This window comes from Lutra lutra, chromosome 11, assembly GCF_902655055.1.
Source record: "Lutra lutra chromosome 11, mLutLut1.2, whole genome shotgun sequence".
Taxonomy (NCBI): domain Eukaryota; kingdom Metazoa; phylum Chordata; class Mammalia; order Carnivora; family Mustelidae; genus Lutra; species Lutra lutra.
This window is the reverse complement of record NC_062288.1, coordinates 97,472,070-97,499,812: the sequence shown is the minus strand read 5'-3', so window position 1 is coordinate 97,499,812 and position 27,743 is coordinate 97,472,070. Positions and strand designations below refer to the sequence as shown.

At 46.5% G+C, this 27,743-nt stretch overlaps 1 protein-coding gene across 2 annotated transcripts; it reads left to right on the top strand.

Annotated features, from left to right (window-relative positions):
* The first annotated feature begins 4,374 nt into the window (after nt 1–4,374).
* Nucleotides 4,375–21,346, top strand: LOC125080774 (TRPM8 channel-associated factor 2-like). Of its 2 annotated transcripts, none has more exons than XM_047694867.1 (7): nt 4,375–4,997; nt 13,919–14,895; nt 15,189–15,286; nt 16,093–16,306; nt 16,851–17,090; nt 17,952–18,289; nt 20,898–21,346. In XM_047694867.1, exons 1-7 carry the CDS (start codon nt 4,375–4,377, stop codon nt 21,144–21,146), a joined length of 2,739 nt encoding a protein of 912 aa, XP_047550823.1. In that variant the 3' UTR covers nt 21,147–21,346. The 2 variants fall into 2 exon arrangements, with proteins under 2 accessions (XP_047550823.1, XP_047550824.1); XM_047694868.1 differs by having other exon boundaries at nt 13,919–14,904; nt 15,198–15,286.
* Nucleotides 21,347–27,743: the final 6,397 nt, after the last annotated feature.

The window sequence follows — 27,743 nt, the reverse complement described above, 5'->3', positions numbered from 1 at the left end:
GCCACATCTTAAATGGACCTTTAAGAAAATAGCAGCCATGTCCACAATAGCCAAAATATGGAAAGAGCCCGGATGTCCATTGACAGATGAATGGATAAAGAAGATGTGGTTTGACTCAGTCATCAATAAGAATGAAATCTTGTCATTTGCAATGATGTGGATGGAACCAGAAGGTATCATGCTAGGCAAAATAAGTCAGTCAGAGAAAGATAAATGCCATATGAGTTCTCTCATATGTGGAATTTAAGAAACAAAATAGTCGAACACGGGGGATGGGAAGGAAAAATAAAATGAGATAAAGACAGAGAGGGAGGCAAACCATAGAAGTGTAGGAAACAAACTGAGGGTCGCTCGAGGGGAAGTGGGTGTGGGGGGGGATGGGGCTACTGGGCATTGGGCATTAAGGAGGGCACGCGATGGAATGAGCACTGGCTGTCATACACAACACCGAATCACTGAATTCTACCTCTGAAAATAATAATACACTCCATGCTAACTAAAGTGAATTTAAATAGAAAAGCCCTTTCTTCTATTAGATCAACACCAAAATACTCTCAGGAGTCCTTCTAGAAGAGTGCTACTTTACCATAAAACAGTGATGTAGGGAGAGTGTGGTTAAAACCATAGAGGCCCTCCCTAAAGTCAGCATTTGACATGGCACTGTCCTGACACACTCCCCCAGCATCCCACTCCACTTTCCTTCCCAAAGGCTTGTTTCCTGGTCTGAAACCTAAGAATTCAACTAACCTCAGCTCACACTGGGCTTCTACCTGGCCAAACAGATTTCCCCTTGGGCTCCAAAGACTCGGTTATTTACTAATTCAGCAGACATCTCCTGAACATTCTCCAGATGCTTATTCATTTATCCAACCACACATGTTTACGTATTAAGCAACCACAGCCTACTACATGACAGAAATGAAACTAGCCATGGTGGACACAGCGGGGACAGACGCTACACTCTCGACAAGAGAGCCTATGAGAGAAACCGACGTAATCGGAGCTCGAACAAGTAAGTGTGGCGTCGTAACCTGGGGAAGAATCAGAAACAGGGTATTTGATGTCGTCGGGTGGAGGATTTGGAATAGTCTGGAGGTTCTGAAATTCTTTTCTAGGCCAGTGATGGCTGAGTCGCTTTCTAGGAGAAGGAAATCTCACCCTGATAGGAAGCAGTGTTGCGTTGAATAAACTTGAAGAAAACCCCTGTGGCACCGATTTCTATTATGCTCGCAGACCCAGTCCTGTAGCTTGAGTTCCCAGGACAGCTTCCAATCTCGGTCTATGGGCAGGTGTTGACCACCAGGGAACAGCCCTACAATGCAGTAGCCCCTGTTCTCAGAGGCTGCACCCCATGACCAGAGTCGGGGGCGCCCAATTCCCCGTGATGAGACTTTGGCTGCGCGTTATGTTGGGGTTGGGCATTGTTTACCTTGAATCTGTTTTACCAGGAACTTGGCATTTGCTTTCCGCATCAACTGTGAAAAAGCAACTTTGCAAACTTCGGTCTACTACCCCAGAACTCTAGGATGGCCCGAGAGCCAATCTGGGTCCCAACCCCATCACACTGGGGAATCCCGCCTTCTGGGAGGACCAGCCACCAACCCCAATGGAGCCCGGCAAGCCCAGATACCACCCCAAGAACATTGGGTTCGGGGGGTCTCTCCAGGGCTTCTCCTTGTGAGTATCACCCCCGCCCCGACTGCACCCTCAGCACCCTTTGCCCTGCCTGGTGCTCCCTGCTGGTCCTAACAGCACAGCGCCAGGTCCTCCTGGGCTCTGGAACTCCTGCCTGCGCCGCAGCCCTGGATTGCCCCAATCCCATGATACTCCGCTTCGCCCGCCCCCTCTACCAGGTCTCCAGACCCCCAGCTGCACCACTGCAGAAGTCCACAGAGCCCAGAGCCAGTGCGGCACAACCAACTACTGATCATGAGTTTGCCGATCCCAGAGTATTGCGGTTGGGGCGGGGACCCAGCACCTGGGCACACGAGTGCGTCTCGAGGTGTCAGAAGCATGTCCAAATACCTGTCCTCAGACCGTGTGTTTCTTTCTTCTTAGGTGCAGGGTTTCGTTTCCTTTAGCCAATCTGGTGCTGTTTGCTCTTTGTCTCAAAACACCTTTCTTTGCCTCTTTGAACTTGTGAGTCAGGAATCTGATGGATGTGAGCGTGTCTGCGTGCTCGCCCACACCTATTTCTAGAGAGTTGTGGTCAGAGTCGGGGGAACTGTTATTCATCTCCTGGGTTTTGTTTTGTTTGTTTGTTTTGATGGTTTTGCTGTTAAACTGAAGAGATCAGATGAGTGGAAGATTTCTCTTTCAAAAGTAGTTACCATGATCCTGACCTCAAGCGTCCTGACCTCTTTCACTGCTTTTCCCCACGGCTGCACCAGAAGGCCGAGATCACCCACCAGCGCCACGATGCTCCATGTGGGTATTGGTTCTCTTTTGTGAGTTCCCTTTCCTGGGAGCATTACTGAGAAGCAAGCGGCTGGATGGGAAAGGAAGTTAGGGAATGGAAAGGAGCTGTCCTTGTACAGGAAATATGGGGGATGCTCAGGGATGCCAAGCCCGCTAGAGGTTTGCGGAGAATGCAGCAGGAAAAACATCTGGAAAACGGCGGAGAGCCCAGACCCTGGATCCAGAGTGAGGCACTCAGCTTTTACCTTATGGGGAGAGGATGAAATTGGACGGTTATTACGAAGAGGAGTGGGTAAGGTGGCTTGAGGAAGAGTGTGGATGAGAATCCATCCTGGCACTAAAGCCAGATCCACTTAGTCTAGATGCGACTACAGGCTGAAGGCACTGATGTTTGAGAGACCCCGGCGACAGACGATGCAAAGTGAGGTAGGCGGCTGGCTGCGTATGGAAACAGGAGAGAGGCAGGAAGGAACCAAAGGTAGAGGAGAGCTTTGATGTTTCAGTTGAGTTTCTTCCCCCAAAGTGAGGCCTGCTACAGGGACTTGAGTCGGGTGGTTTGTTTGGGAAGTGGGCCCAGAATGCCAGAGTGAGGAGGTGGGGAGGGAGGAACAGGAAGGAGGGAAAGGCAGTGAAGCGTGCATGGCTGAGCCTTTTACCACTGCGGGCAGCTGGATCTCAGCTTCTCCTGTGAGGAACTCCAGAACGCACCTGAGGTCCACCACCATGGCGTGTGTCCCCGACACCCCCCACTTCCCCCGGGTGTCAGCTCCTCACCACTTCAGAGCTGCCCCTGTGCACCTGCACCAGGGTGGAGCCATCTGAGCGCTCAGGAAATTCCTTCATGGCGACTGCTGAAGTTAGAAGTCAGGTGACCGGAAGCAACAGGGGACCCAGGACATGGCCCTTGTCACTTGGGGAAGCTAGAAAGGTCAACATAGGGGCAGCCCCATGTGTTTCTTCCACACTCACTGTGTACTCACAACAGGGTGTTTTTCTATGCATTCTCTTAATCTTCAAAAACAATCCTCCCAGGGGTGTACGATTCTCTTTTTATAAATGGGGAAACTGAGGCTTAAGTCATTTATCCAAGAGGAGCTGCTTTAAGGGAACAATAAGCTCAATTTTAGGCACACTGAATTTTAAAAGACCTCTGGAAACCACAGAATGCTACCCACATACAGGTTAGGGCACACATGATAAATCGGGAGGTGTTTCAACTCCCCAAAATGCAGTTTCTGAAAGGTCGCCTGATCTTTCTGTCCACAGAGATGCAGTACAGTATTAAGTCAACTTCGGCACACCAGTTCTGCAGCCCTGCAGCCCTGAAGGACCCAGCCCCTCCGTCAGCCACTCAGGTCCTGCCCGGTGCTTCCCACCCTGTCTGGTGCTCTCCTACCACCCTGCTTGGTGCCCTGAACCCCGCCCTGTGCTCTCTGGGTGCCCTGCGAAGTGCTCTGGGTGCTCTCTGCCCTGACTGGCACTCTCCACCCACACAGCTCGTTGTCCTTCACCCTGCCCGGTTCTCCCCGGCCGCCCAGCCCCGTGCCTCTTTGGACTGGGTGTGTTCTTCTGAAGCATATCAGTTCTCAGCTGAAATGTTATTTCAAGCTTCATGGTCACGTCCTCATCTAGGCGTTCCTGTCCCCCAATCTATATTCTCTTCTGCCTGATAACATATCGCTGGTTTATTTTCATCATAAAAGTTACTAATTGCTGCATTTCATTTATCTGTTTATCTTCCTATTTACACATTGTCCTTCCCCTTCTGAAATATCAGACTCAAGAGAGTGGGGCTCTTATCTGCGGTGTTCCTTGCTGCAACCCCAGTGGTTGGCACAGGGTCGGAAACCGATAAATGGTTTTCGTTTGCATGCTTTTAGTTGTGTTTCCACTCAGTCCTTCATCAGTTCTGACCAAGCTGAGTCTTTGATTTTCTCTGCAGCAGCTAGTTGAACCATGGCAACAACTCCGGCCAGTTCTTTCGAGGCCCTCATGAAAGGAGTGACCAGCTGGAATGTCCCTAAAGATGCCATCCCGTGTGAACTGCTTCTTACTGGGGAGGCTGCCTTCCCAGTGATGGTGAATGACAAGGGCCAGGTCCTCATTGCTGCCTCCTCCTATGGCCAAGGCCGCCTGGTGGTGGTGTCCCATGAGGGCTACCTGCTGGATGCTGGCTTCGCTCCATTTCTTCGTAATGCGGTGGGCTGGCTCTGTCCCTCACCTGCGGCTCCCGCTGGAGTGCACCCCTCTCTGCCATCACTAGTAAGTATCCTGCAAGCCTCTGGGGTTCCGGCACAAGTTCAGCCAGAAGTGGGGGCCCCCGTGGGAGTTTACTGCATCAGTGCCTACGTTGACACGATGACTGCAGAGCTGATCCAGTTTGTGAAGAGTGGAGGCGGCTTGCTCATCGGGGGCCAAGCCTGGTATTGGGCCAGTGAGCACGGTTCTGACAGAGTGCTGTCCCGGTTTCCCGGGAATGAGGTGACAAGTTTGGCCGGAGTATACTTCACCGACATCTATGGGGACATAGACCACTTCAAGGTCTCTAAGAAGATACCCAAGATCCCACTCTACACCAGGTGAGTGCTATTTCCCAACAGAGAGTCTGACACATATTAACAATAGATTCAATCTCCCTCTTGAATGTCCTATTTTTTCTTTTTTTTTTTAATGTTCCATTCCCAGTGTGGAGCCCAACACAGGGCTGGAACTCAAGACCCTGAGATCAAAACCTGAGCTGAGATTAAGAATCAGACACTCGGGCGCCTGGGTTGCTCAGTGGTTTAAGCTGCTGCCTTCGGCTCAGGTCATGATCTCAGGGTCCTGGGATCGAGTCCCACATCGGGCTCTCTGCTCAGCAGGGAGCCTGCTTCCCTCCATCTCTCTGCCTGCCTCTCTGTCTACTTGTGATCTCTCTCTGTCAAATAAATAAATAAAATCTTTAAAAAAAAAAAAAAGAATCAGACACTCAGGGGGGTGCCTGGGTGGCTCAGTGGGTTAAGACTCTGCTTTCGGCTCAGGTCATGATTTCAGGGTCTTGGGATCGAGCCCCACATCAGGCTCTCTGCTCAGCAGGGAGCCTGCTTACCACCTCCCACTGCCTACCTCTCTGACTACTTTTGATCTCTGTCTGTCAAATAAATAAATGAAATCTTAAAAAAAAAAAAGAGTCGGAATCTCAGGGGACCCTGGGTGTCTCAGTCAGTTGACTGGCCATTTATTGGTTTTGGCTCAGGTCGTGATCGCAGGGTCGTGGGATCAAGCCTGGCATTGGGCTCTGCACTCAGCATGGAATCTGCTTGGCTCTCTCAATCATACGCTCAACTAACTGAGCAACCCAGGCACCCGTCAGGGTTCATTTCTTTTCTTTTCTTTTCTTTTTTTTTTTAAGATTTTATTTATTTCTTTGACACAGAGAGAGAGATCACAAGTAGGCAGAGCAGCACAGAGAGAGAGCATGGGGGGGGGGGGAAGCAGACTCCCCGCTGAGCAGAGAGCCATGTGGGGCTTGATCCCAGGACCCTGAGATCATGACCCGATCTGAAGGCAGAGGCTTAACCCACTGAGCCATCCAGGCACCCCCAGGGTCCATTTCAATACACATACTTCTCCACTCTGTTTTGGAACCACCACAAGCCAAAAATGGGACTCTTAAAATGCACTGAGGCCCAAAGAGGGCTGAGTTCTGACTGCTACTCTGTCCTGCAGCCAAATAGAAGACCTTAAGTCTCATTGACCTCTCTGTCTCCCGGGTCCAGTGCCTGGGTTGGTGAGAGTGTGTATCTGTGTCTCTCAAACAGATGAAAGAACACTGATTTATCTGTGTGAGCACTACCCTGGGCCTGGCCCCATTCAGTGGGCCAAGCCCTACTACCTGCTCATTTATACTCCAGTGGAGAGTTAGGCAACTGAGGAAACCAATAAATAGAAAATCTAGCAGGTGTTGATAGGAGCTACAAGGAAAGCACAGCAGAATAAGTGGTAAGAGTAACAGGGAAGGGAGTGGAGGGTATTTAGGTCATCAGGAAAGGCTTATCTGTCACACAGTCAGGACTAGCTGGTGTTCCAGAGGGACTTAGTACAGGAAACTAACTAAGCATGATTCAAGGACTGAAAACCCTTAGGAGAGACAGAAGGGTACCCAAAGGCTTAGCAATAGCGCCACCTGCAGAGGAAGGTGGTAGTGTCACTGGAGCCCAGGAGCCGAGTCACCTGGTGGACACTGGTGCCTTGCTAGGACACTGCCTAGGACCTGGGGTCCAGGCAGAGGAGGAGTGATCGTCCAGAGGAGACATAGTGATCGTCAGAAACACAGCCTGAAGGTTGAGACAGAGACCTCGACTCCTTCTCTCTGCCTGCCTGTCTTCAGGCTTCTACCCATAGGATGGGACACAATGTCTATTTCTCTCACTGTGATATTAGCAGTCATTAATCATCATTGCCTAGCCCTAGATCTGTTGATTCATTAGTGGATATAACATGGTAGGTTTAAAGTTCTAGCATTTTTTCATTTAGTATTTAGAATGCTTCTATAAAAATGAACTTCCCTGGGATGCCTGGGTGGCTCAGTTGGCTAAGCACCTGCCTTTGTTCAGGTCATGATCCCAGAGGCCTGGGATCTAGTCTCACATCAGGCTTCTTGCTCAGCAGGGAGCTTACTTCTCCCTCTGCCTGCCACACCCCAGCTTCTGCTCTGTCTCTCTGACAAATAAATAAAATCTTTAAACAAAAAATGAACTTCCCTTCTTCCACTATTAGCTTGCCCTGGGGTACAGTCTGTATAGGGAAGGCACAATTAAATGCTGGATTCTCCCTCTTCTCCCCTTTTTAACCAGTGTTTTCAAAACACTGGTTGCAGTGGATCCCTAGAATCTTCCAGAGGTCTCCACTGTGAAAGCATGGATTGAAACACTCACATAATAAATGTGTTTCATTTATTTTTATCAGTGCTACTGATGAAGTAGCTTTGTCGGTCATCTAATGTTTGGCCATTGTGAGCCGAGTCACAAAAAGGCTCCCGAACTCCTGAAATTTTTGACCCAACCCTAATGGACTTCCTTGTTTAGGTCTCACCTTACACATTCCTGCCCCAGACCCAAGATCAGCCATTTCTCCAAGGAGCCTGCCCTTCTTTGAGTGGGAAATGGTGTTTAGGAGCCAAAGTCTGCTGAGGTGCTCACTGCTCCTGGGTTGATCATTGCTCTCAGGGCTTTTGAGAGATTTGTATGTCATATAAATTAATGAATACATAAGTGAGTACACATCCAAAACCATAAAACCATAAAAAAGAAGGGGTGGCTCAGTATACAGTGTTAACCCCACAGTTAACTTCATGTTAAGGAATGTTTTGCCAGGAGAGCTCAGCCAAGAACTGAGCTGGAGCTGGTAGACCGGATCAGCTCAAAGTCTAAGAAGGCCCAATTACTTTAAGCCCAGGCCCTCAGCTTACATCCATTCTTCTGCTACCTGGCCTCCCCGCAGGGGTTTCGTTTTGTTTTATGAGTTTATGTTTTATTTTGCTTTAAGATTTTATTCTTTATCTGATAGACGAGTACAAGTAGGCAGAGTGGCAGGCAGAAGAGGAGGAGAAGCAGGCTCTCCGCTGAGCAGGAAGCCTGATGTGGGGCTCGATCCCAGGGCCCTAGGATCGTGACCTGAGCCAAAGGCAGCCAGTTAACTGACTGAGCCTCCCAGGCACAATCCCTTAGAGGTTTTGGGGGAACGTTCCTGCCAGCAAATCTTGGTCAATGTTCCTGGACTGACGCAGGTGGTTTGCTGAGTTCAGATTCCTGCTGGAGACAGGAAATACACTGTCTGCCAAGGGGAGGGGCATTACTAAAAGCCAACAGAAGATACTCTCCCTGTCCTGTCCCCAAGGGCAAGAGCTGACTGCACACCTATGCTTATAAAGCTGAGGAGGACTCGGCACTTGCTTTAGGATGCAAAGTCAGATCCAAAGGCTCTCAGACGCAGCATACCAAGACACAGAAGAGTCTAGCAAAAACACCACTCCTAGAAGAACGCCTCAATACATTTACATGTGGCGTAACCTATAAGGTGGAGAATATGTTAGGAACTGCTTACAAAGCAGCAAACAGCCGCCGGCAGCTTACGCGTCTCTTGAAGAGTTCCTGTTCAGTCACGTGATCCTCACCACAGTCCCAAAGAGTCTCCACGTTGTGTGAAGTGAGGCTGGACCCTGGAGTTGCCGTCTCCACCAATCTGACCAATGAATGAACAATGCTGAGTAAAGAGCTGAAGGTGGCAGTTGTGGGGCTGACAGGTACATGGCAGGTATGCAGCATCGCCTGACCCCACCCCCACCCCAGAGGCGAGAAAGAAGTGGAAACCACAAATCCTAGAACTATCATTAATGTCTTCTCATGTTCTAGAAGAATGAACACATTGGGTGAGATTCCACACAAGCACAAAAGCAGCAAAGCTACTTCAGGATTTGGTGGAAGCCGAAAAGGATGCTGGAGCTGCCATCTTCCCCGCACGGTGGTGGCTGGAACTCCTCTCAGGCGTGCTCCACCCCTGGTGGGTGGAGTAGGTCTACCTCGGGTCCCCAAAGAGTGGAGGGACTAGCCCCCAGCGAGCACAGCAGCGGGCCCAGGTGACCTTTGTCCTTCAGTTCATGCTACAACCCTCAGGCCACAAGGAAGTGGAAAGCAGAAACACATCAACCTCCATGTTATCTGGGAAGATGGATGGATGCGGGGTGTGCGTACAAACACACGGGTCCTGAGCAAGTTAGAAAGCACAGGAAGGAAAAACTTCCGGCAGAATGTGGAAAAGGGGGGCGCCTGGGTGGCTCAGTGGGTTAAGCCTCTGCCTTCGGCTCAGGTCATGATCCCAGGGTCCTGGGATCGAGCCCCACATCGGGCCCTCTGCTCAGCAGGGAGCCTGCTTCCTCCTCTCTCTCTGCCTGCCTCTCTGCCTACTTGTGATCTCTCTCTGTCAAATAAATAAATAAAATCTTTAAAAAAAAAAAAAAGAATGTGGAAAAGGTCTGCTGACGCGAATCAGGGAGAAAAAATCCATACACTGACTCTATAAATAAACACTGCAATAAATTTAAAAGGGAAGCAGAAGAGAGACAGAAATTTAGTATGGAAAGACAACAGAATCAGTCATGCCTGAAGAAACACGTGACCCAGTGAGCAGAAGCAGATTCCCTGAATGTTCCGTTTAGAACTTTCTAAAACTAAATGTTAAATAAAACAAGTGGCAGAATAAGATGACAAGGAGGATTTTAGAGCAAAGAAAATAAATTAAGAAACAAACACTTCAGGAAAAATAAGCCAGTTAGGCAACATGAGGAATAGAATAGACAAGGCCAAGGCATGGTGAAGGGGATGGTGACTCACTTCCCACCGAGCCTTCTTGTCATAGCTGCCATGACTGGGAGAGCTCTTAAGCTGCATTCACAAAGCCATTCCCTGTATCACCTGCTTGTTCAGGTGTGCTCTGGTATCTTTTCTGAACACCACTGCCTCTCTCTTCCCTTCTCTTCCAGTGGCTCCTGCACTGTCCGCTTTGAAGGGACATTTATGTTTTCGTTTCCATAAATACTGTATTACTTGCACCTTCGTACCTATTATTTTAAAAATTTATTTATTTATTGGGGGTGCAGAGGGAGAGAATCCTCAAGCAGACTCCCTGCTGAGCATGGAGCCCAATGCAGGGCTCAATCCCAGGACCCTGAGGTCATGACTTGAGCCAAAATTCATAGCCAGACACTCAACCTACTGAGCCACCCAGGCACCCCAACCTTCACAACTATTTAAGGCCTCCTTTGCACAAACTGCATGTGTTGCCTGCCATATACCCACTTGTGGGCTTACTCCAAAGACTCAGTTGAAGGAGACTTTCTGCTGTGTGGACAACATTGGCTTTAAAGGCAAACCACCCTGGATTTGCTTCCTGTTCCCACCAAGTATGAGCTAAGAACCATGGACGAAGCTGCCCAACTTTTCTAAGCCTCGTTTGTAAAGCAAGAACAACATATTTCAGGTTTATCATGATTAAGAGAGAGAATCCATATGTGTAAGTGCCTACCATGTATCAAGAGCCTTATTAAGTAATAGCTACTCTCATTATTTTTCAGACCTCAATATTGCAAACAGATAGTATACAAGGTTTTAAATATTGGTAAATAAATATCTAAGATCACTAATACTGCCCTCATAACATTGTCAATCGGTTGAAAATTACTTGGTGTTTCATCTACTATGCTCTGCTATGCTTGTCCTTCCTTCCTTCATTTTTCTTTTGAGAAACATCCCGTTTTTTTTACAAAAGTATTTCTAAAGGAATGCAAGGCTTTCAGAGAAAACATACAGTCAATGGAGAAATATATAGAGAAGAATGGCAGGTTGTCTTCCATCCCACACCACCATCCCATTCTCATGCCACTGGATTATTGGTAGCTACCACTCTGAGAAGCTTGATACAGATCATCTAATCTGCTCTTCTGTGCATGTGTGTGAGCTGAAAATTGACATTTTACTTAATGTATCATGTTTGAGAAAGTTTTTTTCCCCCATATATTTATGCCACAAATTGGTGAAATACAGCATTATGACTCTCTGTTGCCATCAGAGTCTGGGAGCTGTTGCACCATTGTCCTTTGGTTGTAATCAAATTATTTCTCATTCTGCTCCATCACGTCTACACCCCCACTCTTTTTAATATAACTGACCCATTGGATGCTGAGACAGCCATTACCTTCCCAAACACAATTATGAGTTCATCAAATTTTAATTTGCTTTTTAGTAGTTTTTGCTTTCAGCACTTTGTTTTGATGAAAATGATATCTTTGGTAAAGTGTGACTTTTACCCATGGAAAATATTCATCCTTGTGTATTTTAATTCTTTCCTCCTCGAATTCAGTTGCATCTCATATTAATACTGGCACCTCTGCTTTCTTTTTGCTGTGTTTTCAGATACAGTTCTATTGATATGTAGATTACCTCATTTTCAGTCCATCTGTGTCAGTTTCAAGTCTGTTTTCACAGGCAGCTTATACCTAGATGATCTTAGCCCAGTCCAGGAGCCTCTATCTTTTCATATAGAAATTTAACCCATTCATATAGAGTGATAACTTCAGTTTATCTCTTACTCTTGCCTTCTTTCTTATTTTCTGTTTTTATGCTTTCTTTCTGCATTCTTTCTGGACTGAGTTTTCTCTACTCCTTTAATTCCCCAACACATCTGTAGATCATACATTCTATTTCTCGTTTTGAAGCAGTTATATTTTAATGTTTTAAATTTAATTTTTAATTACCTGAAAAATTATATTCATATATGATCCTTATTTAAAAAGAAAAAAAAACCAACCAATGAGGTATAAGCCCCTTTGACTATCTCTTTCAATACCAATAATCTCTATCCCACAGTCTAAAAGTTAATTGTGGTTTAACCTGACAGTCTTGACATTTACACTAACATATATTAACTTTGGTTATTTTTGTCTCACATAAACTGCATCATGAAGTTCTGCTATTTTAGAAATCTTTTTGCTCTGTAGAATGTTCTGGACACCTGTCTGTAGTAATTCAAATGGATCTACCTGTCATTTTTAACCAATAAGTAGTAAGCCACGGTCTGACTAATGCCTGTTTTTTACTTGCTCCCTTTTATGCTGAAGAGAAATTAAGGAGAAACTGTACAAGAGGTACTTTTTCCATTAATGTTTGCTACTTGAATGAACTATTTTTAAGAATATTTGGTTTTTATTATGAGACAATCAAGTTTTATAAAGTTAATTAAAATAGCCTATAATCTCAGTAGCCAAGAGGGTCACTGAAGGCATTTTGATAAACATGCTTTAGATTCTGCTTCTATGTCAGGTTTCTGTGTTTTCTATTTTTTTGTTTTTGTTTTTGGTGGTTTGTCTCACCAACTGTGGTTTATTTAAGGTACAGTATCTTGGAATCTGATTTTTAAATTTTTTCCATTAAGCTTTTTCCAATATTATATTAAAATTACATTAATTACCATATGGTATGCCATCTATAGTTAACCTGTAACTTATTTAAGCAATCTCATGTTGTTTGACATATAGAGGATCAACAAATTGGATGGAGAGGAGAAGGGAGTTGAGGGAAATTGGAAGGGGAGGTGAACCATGAGAGACTCTGGACTCTGAAAAACAATCTGAGGGTTTTGAAGCGGCAGGGGGTGGGAGGTTGGGGGAACCAGGTGGTGGGTATTGTAGAGGGCACGGATTGCATGGAGCACTGGGTGTGGTGCAAAAACAATGAATACTGTTACTCTGAAAAGAAATAAAATATTAAAAAATAAAATAAAATAAAAATAAAATTGAATAAATAAATAAATATATAAAATAAAATTTAGCCCTAACAATTGCAAAAAACAAAACAAAACAAAACAAATTGGCTTTATTTAAAAAAATTTGAAATACAAAACTTTTTCTCAATTTCTTACATTTAGACCATTTCTCAATAAAAAGTGGTAAATATTCTTATCACATTTAAGTGACCATTTTAAAAGAGTGTGTATTTGCATACATGTTTAAGTGTAGTATTAAACAATTTACTTCATTTCTAGCTCAGAGCTAGCAATTTGATGTTTTTACACTTTTTTTTTTTTTTTTGCCAAAATTAGCTCTGAGAAATGTAGAACTACTTTCTCTAGGAATGGACTATTTTTTTTCTGACTTACTTATATGGGTATTTACTTAAAAAGACATAAAAGTCAAGTCAGAATATCCACCACTCAGTTGACTACCATACGAAGAATTCCTGAAAAGGGTTGACGACTTGGAGAACATGGATTTTAAGATTTGCACGTAAGGCCACTACCACACTCCTCAGTAGCCCATCAAGTCTGTGACCTGGTCAGTTATAAGAAGCACCGTATTCTTATGTGTCACAAAGTAAGAGCAAACACTGTCAATTAGACAGGCGTACGCCATCAGTCAGTTGTTAAACAGTGAAAAAATCTGCCTTAGACGAAATAAGTCAATCAGAGAAAGACAATTTCCATATGATCTCCCTGATGTGAGGAATTTGAGAGGCAAAGTCGGGGGTTTGGGGGGTAGGGCAGGAAAAAATGAAACCAGATGGGATCGGGAGGGAGACAAACCATAAGAGACTCTTAATTTCACAAAAGAAACGGAGGGTTGCTGGGTGGAGGAGGGTATGGAGAGGGGGGTGGGGTTATGGACATCGGGGAGGGTATGTGCTATGGTGAGTGCTGTGAAGTGTGTAAACCTGGCGATTCACAGACCTGTACCCCTGGGGCAAATGACATACAGTGTATGTTAATTTTAAAAAATTTAAAAAGATGTTCCTTAGACTCGATAAAGTAAATGGCATCACATACTCCAACCCTGGCAGTTATTAGTGAGAACGAGGAGATGGGTATGAACAAGGTCATCTTTGCACCCCCACACAGATTTCCCCAACCAGTGAGCTTGCTTCAGTGCTTCTCCGACTTGACTGTAGCCCCTCTGTCCCCTGTCACTTTGCAGATGTGGGGAGGATCTCAGGCAGGATCAGCAGCAGCTCCTGGAAGGGATCTCAGAGCTGGACTTCAACACGGATGCAGTCCCCTCCCAGCTGCTGGTTCACGGGGCCCTCGCCTTCCCGCTGGGGTTAGATGCCTCACTCGGCTGCTTCCTGGCAGCTGCCCGCTATGGCCGGGGCCGGGTGGTCCTGGCTGCCCATGAGTCCATCCTCTGTTATCCCAAGCTGGGGCCCTTTCTGCTCAATGCTGTGCGCTGGCTGGCCAGAGGTCAGACAGGTAAACTTGGGGTGACCACAGGTCTAGAAACCCTGTGTGCCCTCCTGTCGGAGCATGGCCTAGAGTGCAGTCTGCAGCCCCATCTGACGCAGGACTTGCGTGTCTACTGCTGCACGGCGTACAGTGACAAGGAGGCTAAGCAGCTGCAGGAGTTTGTGGCCGAGGGTGGGGGCTTGCTGATCGGGGGCCATGCCTGGTGGTGGGCCAGCCAGAATCCAGGCCGCTCTGCTTTGGCTCATTTCCCCGGTAACATCATCCTCAACTGCTTTGGCCTCAGCATCCTAGCTCAGACTCTCCACGCAGGCTGTTTCCCTGTCCCCACTCCCGAGATGCAGAGCTACCACTTCCGCAAGGCGCTGTCTGAATTCCAGGCTGCACTGAGCCATGGGGCTAGGAACTTGGAAAAGCAATGGCTGGCAAAGCTGGGAGCAGATGGTGCAGCCTTCCTACAGATCCCAGCAAATGGAGTCCCTGCTTACAAATCTGTGCACCGACACATGAGGAAGATACTGCGTCTGTCCGGCCTCCCAGCTGTGAGCCGGGAGCACCCTGTGGCTGGCGACTCCTTTGAGGCTGCAGTGCTCTGCCTGGCCACAGAGCTGGCACGCTCTGGGACTGACTGCTCCCAGCTGGCACTGGAACTTGGAATCTGCACCTGCAGCTCAGGACACCCCATCACTGTGGAGATCGATGGGAACAACCCAGGTACAGAGTGGGGAGTGCATACAGAGCACCAGAACCTGGGGGAAGGTGGGGTCCCGGGCTCACAGGACACTGCAGGTACTGAAGCTCCGGTGGGCCAGCTTCATTGTCTATGGTGCACTTTGGGGAAGACAGGGTTGAGGTTCTGCTGAGGGTTTTCGAGGGACGTGTGCCCAAAGCGTGGATGAGCTGAGGTAGGCAGGGCAGGGGCTGTGCCTCGGGGAGGGGCTCTGAGGCTCCAGGAGCAGCAGAGGCAGGTGAGTAAAGAACTCAGCCTTTCCTATGGCTTTTGTCAGGCCACTGTGATGCCTGGGTGAGCACGGGGCTCTACCTCCAACGTGGAGAGAGTGCAAAAGTCTCGCTGTCTGAAGCTGCAGCCTCTGCCGGCCTGAAGGTAAGGCCAGAAACCCCGCTGCTGACACCCCAGACCACACAGCCACTTCCTTTTCCTCAGCCCTCAGCAGTGCTACCAGGAGGCCAGGAAGGGACTATTCGCCCATTTCAGATTTCATAGACAAAGCAGCTCAAGTTGTCCTCCCGTACCTCTGAGGGTCACTTCCTATTACAGGGTACCTTCCATGTCAGCCCCCTGTCTGGTGCTCGCTTACATTAAACCTAAGAAAAGCAACCTCAGGACTCCAGACAAAACAGCCCTCAACCCATCTGACCAGGAAGGGGAGTCCTCGACAAAGGCAGAAGCAGGAATCAGTCCCCCCAACTCAGGCCAGATCCTGCCGCCTCTGGATGGGTGGTCTCCTGTCTGTGCACAAATGGTGACCAGGATCCCCTCTGGCTCATCCTGCCTTTGGAATCAGCACACTGGCATCGGCCCTGCCACAAGAGCCTGGATTCCACCCAGTACAGGGGCTTTGTGGGGCCCTAGTAGGTAACAGCCTCAGGGTTATCCTGTCTGGTCTGTCGACAGTTCTTTGCGGAGCCATTTAAATCCCTGGTTCCATATGCTTTTCAGTCCCGATGACTTTCAGAGTACTAAAATTTCATAGGTTTCCATGCACAGCTCATCGAGGAAGAGAGCTGGTATTCTTCTAGTACCTACCATTCACCCAGCACAACACAGCCACCGACCCCACACACAGAGCCCGCCGCCCTCACACAGCATCCCACACATGTACCCCCCCCACACACACACACACCATAGGGACCTAGTTCCTCCTACATATGGTGGAATCTCCTCCCCAGGTACAGGTTGGCTGCCACACAGATGACTTGACCAAGGCCAGCAAGCTGTCTCGAGCCCCTGTGGTGACTCATCAGTGCTATCTGGACAGGACCAAACAATCCATCTGCAGCCTCTGGGGTGGCCTTCTCTATGTCATTGTGCCAAAGGGCAGCAAACTGGGCCCCGTATCTGTCACCATCAAAAGGATTGTGCCTGCCCCTTACTACAAGCTGGGTGAGTGGCCTGAAGGAATATTTTGAAGGAACATTTCTGTTTCTCCTTGAAACAAGGAAGAGATAGCTCATTGCTATCTGTGAACTCCTAGTAGCACTATTTTAATATCATTCTACCATCCTGTGAAATCTTACCTTGTAGATATATAAATGATCCACCTTTTCATATGGGAACATCTTTGCACCCCCATCAAGGTCTACGTCTGTTACGTCTCTATGTCATCGTGCCAATGCTGAGGGAATGTTCAGGGAAGAGGATGCACTGGGGATGCCACCATAGTTATGGGTTCAGTGGCTAAAGAAGGGTGGGGTAGAGACTGGCAGACAGAAGGGGAAGAACTGTTCAAGATGTAAGCAGAGGCAGCAGCTGTGGAGTACCATGTCCGTGGAGACTTCGGGCAGAACTGCGGGGAGGTCTGGAGGCCTGTGCTTCACTTCATAGAATAAGAACCCACATGTTAATAGTTCATTATTTCAGTGTCCTCCTCCTGGAGTTCAAGGTAAGTTGGGGAAAAGCGAGATAAGCCCGTGATATTTATTCCCAGGTAAAACATCTCTGAAGGCGTGGAAAAAGTGTATCCAGAGGAGCCAGGTTCCCTGGGGAGAGCTGGCAACAGACAATATCATCTTGACGGTGCCGACGGCAAACCTGCGAGACCTGGAGGACCCCGAGCCTGTACTCCGCCTCTGGGATGAGATGATGCACGCTATAGCCCAGCTAGCAGGCCGGCCTTTCCCCTTCTGCTGTCCCGAGAGGATTGTTGCTGATGTGCAGATCTCAGCTGGTGGGTGCTCCTAGTCAGCGGACGCTATTTATTCACTCTTTTGTCTTTTTTAATGCCCCATACGTGAAAGGCATAATCTTACCAGTAAAGGAAAAAGACGTAACAGACGTAGACCTTGATGGGGGTGCAAAGATGTTCCCATATGAAAAGGTGAATCGTTTATATCTACAAGGTAAGATTTCACAGGATGGTAGAATGATATTAAAATAGTGCTACTAGGAGTTCATAGACAGCAACGAGCCATCTCTTGTTTCAAGGAGAAACAGAAATATTCCTTCAGATGGAAGTCAGAGCTGGCAATGGAAGGAAAGACGTTTATGTTAAGTATTGATGGGTTTACATGAAAAAAACAAAAACAAAAACAAACAGAAACATAGTTCTGACCTAGAGAACATTGCGTTGGACCTCAATTTTTTTCTCTTTAAAAAAGGAGATTATCTGTGCTAAAGAGCATAAATCTGTACAACAGTGGCTAACATGGGAGAAGAAGAACTGACATTGCTCTAGCCTCAGGGGTCTCAAACCCAGACACAGGACATAGTGTCACAGACTCGCATGAAGCAAAATCACAGAAAATGAAGCCCTGAACTGTAGTGAGAGTAAGTGTATTCATCTTGCTCAGGGCCAGAGCAAGGAGGAGGGCATAACCCTGACATGAAAGGCTGGGAAGGGGCCTGGGGACCATTCAGTTCCTGACTAAGCAGAGCAAGCCATCTCCTTTCCAATCAGCATGGAGATTCTGGCATTGCTGGGGGCACCCAGGATGGTGAGGAAAAGTGACTCAGTAGAGAGGCATGAAGGAAGATGGTTTGTGTCCCCTCCACCTCTGCCATGCCTCATCTCTAACTTCTGCATTCCCAGGCTGGATGCACTCAGGATACCCCATCATGTGCCACCTGGAGTCGGTGCAAGAGCTCATCAGTGAGGCACACATGAGGAGCAATGGTCTGTGGGGACCCATCCATGAGCTGGGTCACAACCAGCAGCGAGAAGAGTGGGAGTTCCCGCCACACACCACTGAGGCCACCTGCAACCTCTGGTCTGTCTATGTGCATGAAACGGTCCTGGACATCCCCAGGGCTAAGGCTCACCCTGATCTAAGTCCTCCAGAACGAGAGAAGAGAATCAAAACGTACCTGGAAAAGGGAGCCCCCCTGAATGACTGGAATGTGTGGACAGCTCTGGAAACATACCTACAGGTACGGAGCAGAAAGGCAGGGAGGTGAGGGCCAGCAGACCCCTCCATTGTGTTGCATCCTGGACCCCATTCGCCACCCCCTCCAACCTGGGCACGGTGGGCCTGACTGCATGGTAGAACATCCATAAGTTGGAGGAAATAACACCTGTCTCACTGGCTCCTGTACTTTGTGTTGTTAAGTAAGAGGAAATAAAAAGTACCTAGAAAACAAGTAGAGAAAATACAGCCTACTGGTCCACCCGTCATGAACGGAAGTTCCGAGTTAGTCTTTCCTGAGGCTGGAGCCCAGCACTTCCACTCACCAGTCTTGACCATGGCCACCTAATAAGTGCTTCAGAAGTGGGTGTTGTTTTGTTGTGCTTTGTTTCTCTTCACCTTAGTTCTGTGATCAAGTGAGTGTTGCATCCCTTCATCCCTTCCTAACAGTGGTGTGTCTCTGGGACAACTAGATTACAAGAAGCTTTTTAGGAGATAACTGTAGTCAGGGTTTTCTGAATTCAGTTACCCTACATGACCCTGAAATATTTTTAGAGCGAGTAAACAAATAACCAACCAACCCAATGGGAGAATACCAAGGTTCTGAACCATGCGGGCTTCCTGGGAAATATGCACAAAGCCCTGGCCCCTCCCCCAACCTATTATGACATTAATGTTTCTGAGTTGGCAAAGCTGTTCCTCAATTAGGATCTCCTGTGCGGTCTACCACAGCCCTGTAGGAGAATGGTGTGGCCCACTTTTCACAGAGGCAAATGCCAGATTAAGGATTTTCAGCAGCCTGTCCCATATCACTCATTTAAATGATGGACCCAGACCCTAAAATCAGGAATTAATGACAAGTCTTGGGCTTTGGCACAGCCACACCATCTCAGTATTGTTCTTTCTGGTATTTTCTAAGAGGGAACGGAGACAGCCCCAATCAATGAGATGACTTTGCATTGTCTCAGTTCTGTATGCCTAAGGAGACAGTCGGAGGGTCCACTGGAAAACAGACTGTAAATGGCAGCTTGCCACTGAAGTGTAGGTGAAAGCCACAATTGTGCCCTCCTTACTTACTCACTCACTCACTCACCAGGGAGCCCTGAAGATCATTTTGCAGAAGCTGTGGAGAGACCCATCATCCTGGAGTCTGAGAGTCCGTCTCAGGACAGGCAGACACCTTCTGACCCTCCACCTGATCCCCACCCTACCTCCCTCTGTTGCCTTCACGCAGGTTCTCACTGCCCTTCTCTCTCTTGGGGAGAAACTCCTAGTTGTTCCAGCATCTTGCCTCAAACCCCTACTGTCCATCTTCCACTTTAATTCCAAAAGAATCTTATGATTCCATGTCCAGAACTCTAAAAGTGGTCTCTTCCACATACAGAGTGAAGTCAAAGCCACCTGGCAGGGTGTAAAAGGCCCTACATGGCAGGTTGCACCAGCTCCAGCTCCCATTCCCGGTCCTCCCTAGTTAACCTTCCCTGCTTCCTGCCATGACACATCCTCTGCCTCACGTCTTGTCCCCGATCCACCATGTTTCCTTCTGGTGGCTGAAGCATGCTGAAAGCAATGCCTGTCAAGTCGAGTCACCTGTCACAATTCAGCTCTATTGCCCTCTTCTCCTGACATCACATTCTTGATAAGCCTTCTTTTTTGGGAATTTATTTACACATCTGTCTCTCCCACTGACCCGTGGGCTCTGGAAAGACAGGAGCTCTAATCACTTTTGTTCAGTGCAACACCCTGCACTCTGTCGATATATAATGAATGTTGTGTGTGTAACAAGTGTTCGATGTGTTGATGTACTAATTAACAGTGATGCACAGGAGGACTGGCAGAGGCTGAGGCAGTGAGATCAGAGGGAGGCCTGACGGCAAGGTGTCAATTGTCCTTACGATTTAAACCACAAAGTCAGAATTCTCCTCCAAATACGGCGAGTGGTATGGGACACCCCAGGATCCCTGCTCATTCTGCACCTCTATTATCGTAGCTGACAAGGGCCTCCTGCTTGTGGCTTTCTGGTGGGCTATCCCTCCATGAACAAGAGACTCTCCTTCTGAGCCCCTTGTAGTGTGTCTGCTTCTTCCTGGTTTTGCCCCAAAGGGAATGTTCCACAGAACAAAATAGTAGCCTTGAAAACCATTACAGATCTGAGGTGGCTGTATAAAAACAGTGATTTTATTCTGTCTGAAATGTGTTGGACGTTCCCAGCCTTTAGGGTCCCAAAGACCAAACATGTGAGATATCAGGGTTTCCCATCTCAATCAGACTCAGACCCATCTGAAAACACTTCAGAAAACACTTGGAACCTGGGAATATAATTTTTTATGTTAGAGATAATTATAATAACTGTCATTTGCTGAGAATTTATGTCTATTCAGATATTCGCTTCCCTGTAAAGTCTCCTAACAAATTCAGGGGTACAGGTTCTGAGGTCAAGAGATGGATGGAATGAGCCAATGGGATTGTCTTGATGTGCAGGGGTAGAGTGGAGACACAGGGGCAAATCATAGGAGGGAAGCTCATGAATGATCAACGGGAAAGAATCACTATGACTGAAATACACTGGAAGTGCGTGTTGCAGGTACTTCCACAAACTGGTTCCTCATCCTGTCCCTTCTTTCTCTTCTCAGCTCCAGGAGGCCTTTGGGTGGGAGCCATTCACCCAGCTCTTTGCTGAGTACCAGACACTCTCTGGCATCCCCAAAGACAACACTGGCAAGATGAATCTGTGGGTGCAGAAGTTCTCGGAAAAGGTGCAGAAGAATCTGGCTCCATTCTTTGAGGCCTGGGGGTGGCCTGTCCAGAAGGAAGTGGCGACCAGCCTGGCCCGTCTGCCCGAGTGGCAGGAAAACCCCATGCTGGCGTACATGCATCGTTAGGAGGAAACGATGTGCAGCAAGGTGGTGGGGGGAGAGGCAGTTAAGTCATAAGACAAAGTGACACCAACATTCTCAGGAAAATCCCTTGTTACTGTTCCCCGGTTTATACTTTTGCTCTTACTGACTCGTTTCAGCACCCGAATCCTCCAGCAGAGGCTCTTACATCTGTGTGTCTTACGGTCCCGCGGGCTCTCGGCTCCTACTTTTTTTTTTTTTTTTAAAGATTTTATTTATGTATTTGACAGAGAGAGAGAGACCACAAGCAGGCAGAGAGGCAGGCAGAGAGAGAGGGAGAAGCAGGCTCCCCGCCGAGCGGATACCCCGATGCGGGGCTCGATCCCAGGACCCTGAGATCATGAACTGAGCCGAAGGCAGAGGCTTAACCCACTGAGCCACCCAGGCGCCCCTCGGATCCTACTTTTGACCAACAGTGTTGTTGTTGTTGTTGTTGTTGATGTTTTTTAAGATTTGATTTATTTGAGAGAGAGAGAGAGCACAGGAGAGCAAGCATGAACAGGGGGAAAGGCACAGGGAGAGAGAGAAGCTGACACCCCAAGAGCAGGGAGTCAGATCATGACCTGAGCCAAATGTAGATGCTTAACTGACCAAGCCACCCAGGCGCCCCCTGACCAACAGTTCTAAAGACTATGGCTTTACCTAATAATGTGATCTCACCCCTGCCAGCCCTAAACATGGCTATTAATTGCTGATGTTTGGGGAACTTTTCTAATAGCAAGAGAGACAGGCTGGTATAGAGAGCCCTGAACTTGGCTTTGGTTCTATGGAAAATCTCTTAAAGTCTCTGTGCTTCTGTTCTCATCCATGACATGAGAAGGGGATAAAAGTCTGCTGTTGGATAACGGTAAACGTGTTCGTCCACTGCAATATGCATACTCACGCAAGGGAATATTCTTTAGCTTTTGCCAGGGCCCGTGGTGGCCTGTCTGTGCGGACAGCCTGCAAACTGGATCCCATTTCAGAGTTGGCCCCCTGGAGGTGGGCACGCACTCTCTGTCTGTGTAAGAGTTTTAATGCATTATCAGTGTTCTTCCAATTATGACCGTTACTGAGATCCTAGCCTGTCTTGTGTCCCTTCTCCCACTCTGGAAGGATTCTTAGGTGAGACCTAACCCAAATAATTGTGTAAACTCAAAAGAGACGGTATGAAGAATACCTGGGTGGCTCAGTTGGGTAAGTGTCTAACTCTTGATTTCGACTTAGGTTTTGATCTCAGGGTCGAGAGATCAAGCCCCGCATCGGGCTCCACGCTCAGCACGGAGCCTGCTTCTCCCCTCAATCTGCTCCTCTCACTCGCCCTTTCTCTCTCTCTCAAATAGATAAAATCTTAAGAAAGAGAGAGACGCTATAAACTCAGACTGGATGGCACAAAGCCTCTTCATCTTCTCGCTTACTTCCATCTTCTAATACTTTTGTTTGAACCAAAAGTAAACGTCACAGTAGCAAAGCCTATCAAGTCCACCAACCTGTTTGTTCTTTGCACAGAAGAGGCGACTGACCCCTCTGGTCACCACAGAATCAAGGCAGTGTCTGGTGTTAAGAGCAGCCGAGATGAGAAGTCCGCCTGCACGACAGGCCTCACTCGGGACCAGGATTATTCTGGGTGCAGCAGACCAAATTAACTCACCATGCAGCCTCCCTGCGCTTTCACATTATCCATTCCAACCCATCCCAACTCTTTGCCTAGATGGAGTTCTCATTAGGGCTCTGTCTCCAGGATTATCCATGGGGTGTGACCATTTTTCTCTAGCTTGCTTTTAAACCATGTTTTTGTTCTGTTGACTATCACTTCATGAGCTGCATTCAGAGCAGAATAGCTCCTCCGAAGGAGAAATGACTTACAGAATGTCTTTCTGAATCCCTTCCTCCTCCTCTTGATTCTAGGATAATTTCCTTTTATTCCACTATTATCCTTTGCTGAGGGCTTTTCACATGAAAGGCGCTCAATAAACATGTGGATGGAAAGAACAGTGATGACACCGAGCATACAATGACAGTCAGTCCCAGGCATTGTGTGTGGTGTTTTCTATGCATTATCCCATGGAATCCTCACAACAGACCTTGGAAGTAGGTACTATTATTATCCCACATCACAGTTGAGGAGATGGATGTTAAGGGAAAGTAAATAACTTCGGAAGTAATGAAGCGAGTAAGAGGAAGAGTCAGGGCTTGAGTGAAAACCCCAGCAATTAGAAAAATCCTCCGTGAAGACTTCGAATTTAAAAAAAAATTTACCTAGAAAATGGAAGCTCACCAAACTTCTGATTTATCTCATGTTAACTACGGAATTTTTATTAAATATCAGGTTCAACCTCCAAAGATACTGGTACCTGATTTTGCTGGTTGTCTCAGCATATGATTAGCCTCCCTATAGGCAGAGGAAGGATTTGAGCCCAGGAAATTCAACTTCAGAACTGGAGCTCTTCACCAGGATGTTAAGGAGGATTGCATGGATGGATCAATCTGGGTTTAAGAGGTTGCCTTAGAGACATAGCCAAAAACCTGACTCCTCCCCACACTCTCTGTAGTGGAAACTGGAGCCTTCCCCTTCTTACAAGTGGTTCTACTGCCTGTTTCTAAGTTCACAGTTACTTGTCACTGTGACAATCTCAGGGCATTCTGTATTCCAGAGTATATTTGCTCACAAGGATGTGAATGTAGCCACAGTGAATTATCAATAAATGCTGTTTTCCATAAAATTAAAAAATAATTAATTTTTAAAAATAAATGCTGTTTACCAGGAACTGTTTTAAGTGTTTTTATTTATTTATTTATGCTCACAACAGTCCTACAGAATAAGTACTATTACTGTCTCCCCTTTGCAGAGAAGGAAGCACAGATACAAAGCTAAGTGGTGAAGCCAACCCTGTTCCCTGGGACTCCAGAGCCCACATTTTCTGCCAACACACTACACAGGCTTACCAAATCTGCTGCAACCTGAGCTCTACTTGCATGAATCTTACGTGTATATGGCTACTGACCACAAATGGCCAACCAGATTCAAACTGCTAAAAACCCAACATGGTATTGCTATTCACTCAAAAAGAAATTACTCAATGATAAGGGTCATTCATCCAAGGTACACACCCTTTAATACCACAATCCTGCCCTGCCTAGTCTGGAGGATTTTAAGATCCGATCTTCAAAGGCATAACTTGGTGCAGTCTTGTCTTAAACACAGGACTTGTATCCACGTGTCCTTTGTTCATTCTTAAGGATACCCCAGCTTCCATCATCACTTCTCAGAGTGTGGGGCAAGGAACCACAAATGCTCTTACACGTTATTAGATCCAATATCTGAAATACCCACGTTCCTAGAAAACTAGATAAATTCCAAAGGAAAGACATCACCCTGGGGTAATTTAGGGAAGTAGTAATGGCTGCCTTACAGTTTTAAAGGCAATAAGAAGGACTCTGCCTACATCTCCCCTCAGCACTACGTAGCCACACCTTATTAGAAGAATGGGCAATTAATTTCAAAACCACTGAAGCTCTAGTGGTTGGTCACACTGAATCACCATAAAGACTCCTACTTCTGGCAAATAGTGTTAAAATGAAATAACAAGCCCCGCTAAAGGGAATTAAAGTAATTTCTATCTCTTTTTTTTTTTTTTTTTTTTTTTTTTTTTTTTTTAAAGATTTTATTTATTTATTTAACAGAGAGAGATCACAAGTAGACGGAGAGGCAGGCAGAGAGAGAGAGAGAGAGAGGGAAGCAGGCTCCCTGCCGAGCAGAGAGCCCGACGCGGGACTCGATCCCAGGACCCCGAGATCATGACCTGAGCCGAAGGCAGCGGCTTAACCCACTGAGCCACCCAGGCGCCCAAAGTAATTTCTATCTTGAATGGACCTTGGGCAGTGCAGAGTCTGCGGTCACCTATGTTGCTCTTTGTCTCCTCCTTGTGGCTACGTAGGAGCATTACAACTACTATCCTTGTAGCGGCAAACTCTGTCCCTGCCCTAGTTCTGCTTTCAAAGAGCTATCCAGACTCCTCTTCCCATAAAGCAACTGACAGTCGATATGCTCTTCACCTTTTACAAAATATTCTATGAATTTTTTATAGTCAAGGAATGAAACTTTTAGAAGACGACAAATACACCAATTTCCTGAAGGTGTAATTGGAACCTACTATCCAAATCTTTCTTTAAGGCCTTTGAGGGTTTATCTTTATTACCAAGGCAAATGTCTCACCAAAAGACCCCATGGCTTCTGATCTTTGAATAGAGACACACAAAGGAAGTCATCTTTTGCTTGTCTTATCCATGAAAAATCTCCCAAATCCATTCACTCCTACTCAAAAGAAACAAATTCTTTCTACTGTTTAGCTGGGAATATTGTTAGAATGGGTTTAGATTCCTGGCATACAACAGAGTCACTGCCTTTATCAATTACACATACGAAATTTTAGTTAATACCTCTTAGCAAATCTATGACTTTCATAAAATAGATGATCATTAGAACAAGCCCAACAACCTTCCTAAAAGATACTATTTTGGCCATAAAGGCATCTAGACCACAGAGAAATATCTTTCCAAAGTAAACACTACCTTTGTCTCACTTAATCCCCCCCTCCTAAGAAAGAGGTTTAGAGATGAGTAGCCTTTTCAACTGATGGAGTTAATCCATTCGACATAGGGCAGGCTTCTTTAGCCTAATCATTTAGGACATATATGAAACAGCGACCACCCACTGGGGAAAAGAAACAATAAGATACTCTTCGGATCCCAGTATAGTCTGCCTTTCCACTTGGCTCATACCACACAGAGAAGGAAACTTGGCCACTTAGTTAAAAAATAAAATGCACAAAAGAATATCAAGTGGTACACACTACTTATCAAAAAACGAATAATGATACAATAGTCAGTCGCAAGATAGTTAAGACTAACAAGAGTCTGCCAAAAAAAAAAAAAAACTTTTGTAAAGGCATACTAGGAAACAAAACTCAATTTACCAGAGATTTCACCCATACCTGGGTCAAAATCACATCACCAAATGGGGCCGCAATCAGGGAATTCTGACTCTATCCTGAAAACCAGTCTCATGAATCTTTATTTCTTTTGAATCTCTGTTCTCAAGCTTCCTGTCAAGGATTCTGACCCTGCTGTAGGACTAAATGAGGGCTCTTAAAGGCAGCAACTATGTCAGGCCTGAAGATCTTGAAGGGCTCCAGGATAAAATATTTAGTGCACAGAGAACTCCTGAACCACTTCCAGTAACTTGGCCGGGGTCAAGCTCTGGGCCATGGGAACTGGTATACTGGATCCAAAGTAATACAGAGCAAATCAATCTGAAAACAACCGGCCAAATAACCGGATGGAGTAAAATTTTAGTCTCATATATTGATGACAACCGTGTGTGTGTGTGTGTGTGTGTGTGTGTGTGTGTGCACATGAGGGTTTTAAAGACTCTAAGCAGGGGCGCCTGGGTGGCTCAGTGGGTTAGGCCGCTGCCTTCGGCTCGGGTCATGATCTCAGGGTCCTGGGATCGAGTCCCGCGTCGGGCTCTCTGCTCGGCAGGAGGCCTGCTTCCTCCTCTCTCTCTCTCTCTCTGCCTGCCTCTCTACTTGTGATCTCTCTCTGTCAAATAAATAAATAAAAAATAAAATCTTAAAAAAAAAATAAAGACTCTAAGCAGAATTATTCAGTGCATACTTTAATTAGAGTTGCTGTCCCATTGGGAGCTCTAGCTACTCCTGTAATGGCAGGAAATTGGTTTATGAATGTGGATAGGTGGTTGCCCTTAAAGGATTAGGGCCAATGTATCCCTCTAATTACATCTAAATCCTACATTCAGCAGGGAAAAAAAAAGAAAAGAAAAACAGTGTTTGGGGAGATTCTACCCTATTTTTCTCTGAAAACACTTGAAGCAAGATTCCTTGGTGCAGGCACTTCCGAGTTGCAAGTAATAAGTGATTTAATTTAACGTGACTAGGATATTATGATTTTTCTGTCAAAAAGATTCCACCTTCCTGGACCCTTCCAGAAATAATGAGATCTGCGGTTGGAGTTGGGACACTGTCTTAAGGCTTTTAAAGATCGAATTAAAAGGAAACATGGATGTTGTCTGAATCCCTGCTAAACCCAGACAATTTGACAGAAGAAGCAACACGTTACAACTCAGAAGCAGGCAGAACTTTGAACTTTACTTGCCATAATCCATTTGTTATAATACAGACTTTAAAACTGAAAAAAGAAAGTCGTTTTAGGAACACCGTCATGTTATAATCTACATAGTTAGAATGTGCTCTAGTAACTGAAGTTGGGTCTTTTAGAGTCAGAAGATGCAACCCCACAACATTCTTGCTATTTTGGAATATGTCACGTTCACCAAAAAAAGGGCATAAGAGATATGTACAATTACATATGTAATGACTGTAAAGTGAACCTTCAGACTTAGCACCAGGCTAAGAAAGAGAGTATGTATCACCAGGAATTGAAGCCCCTCCCATGTCCTTCTAAGAACAAAACACCTCCTTTGCCTCAGGGTGGAACACTAACCTGACATCTGTGATCCTCCTTTGCTTTCCTTTATAGTTTTCCTGCCCTTTATGCACAACCTTCAACGATATAGTTTATTGG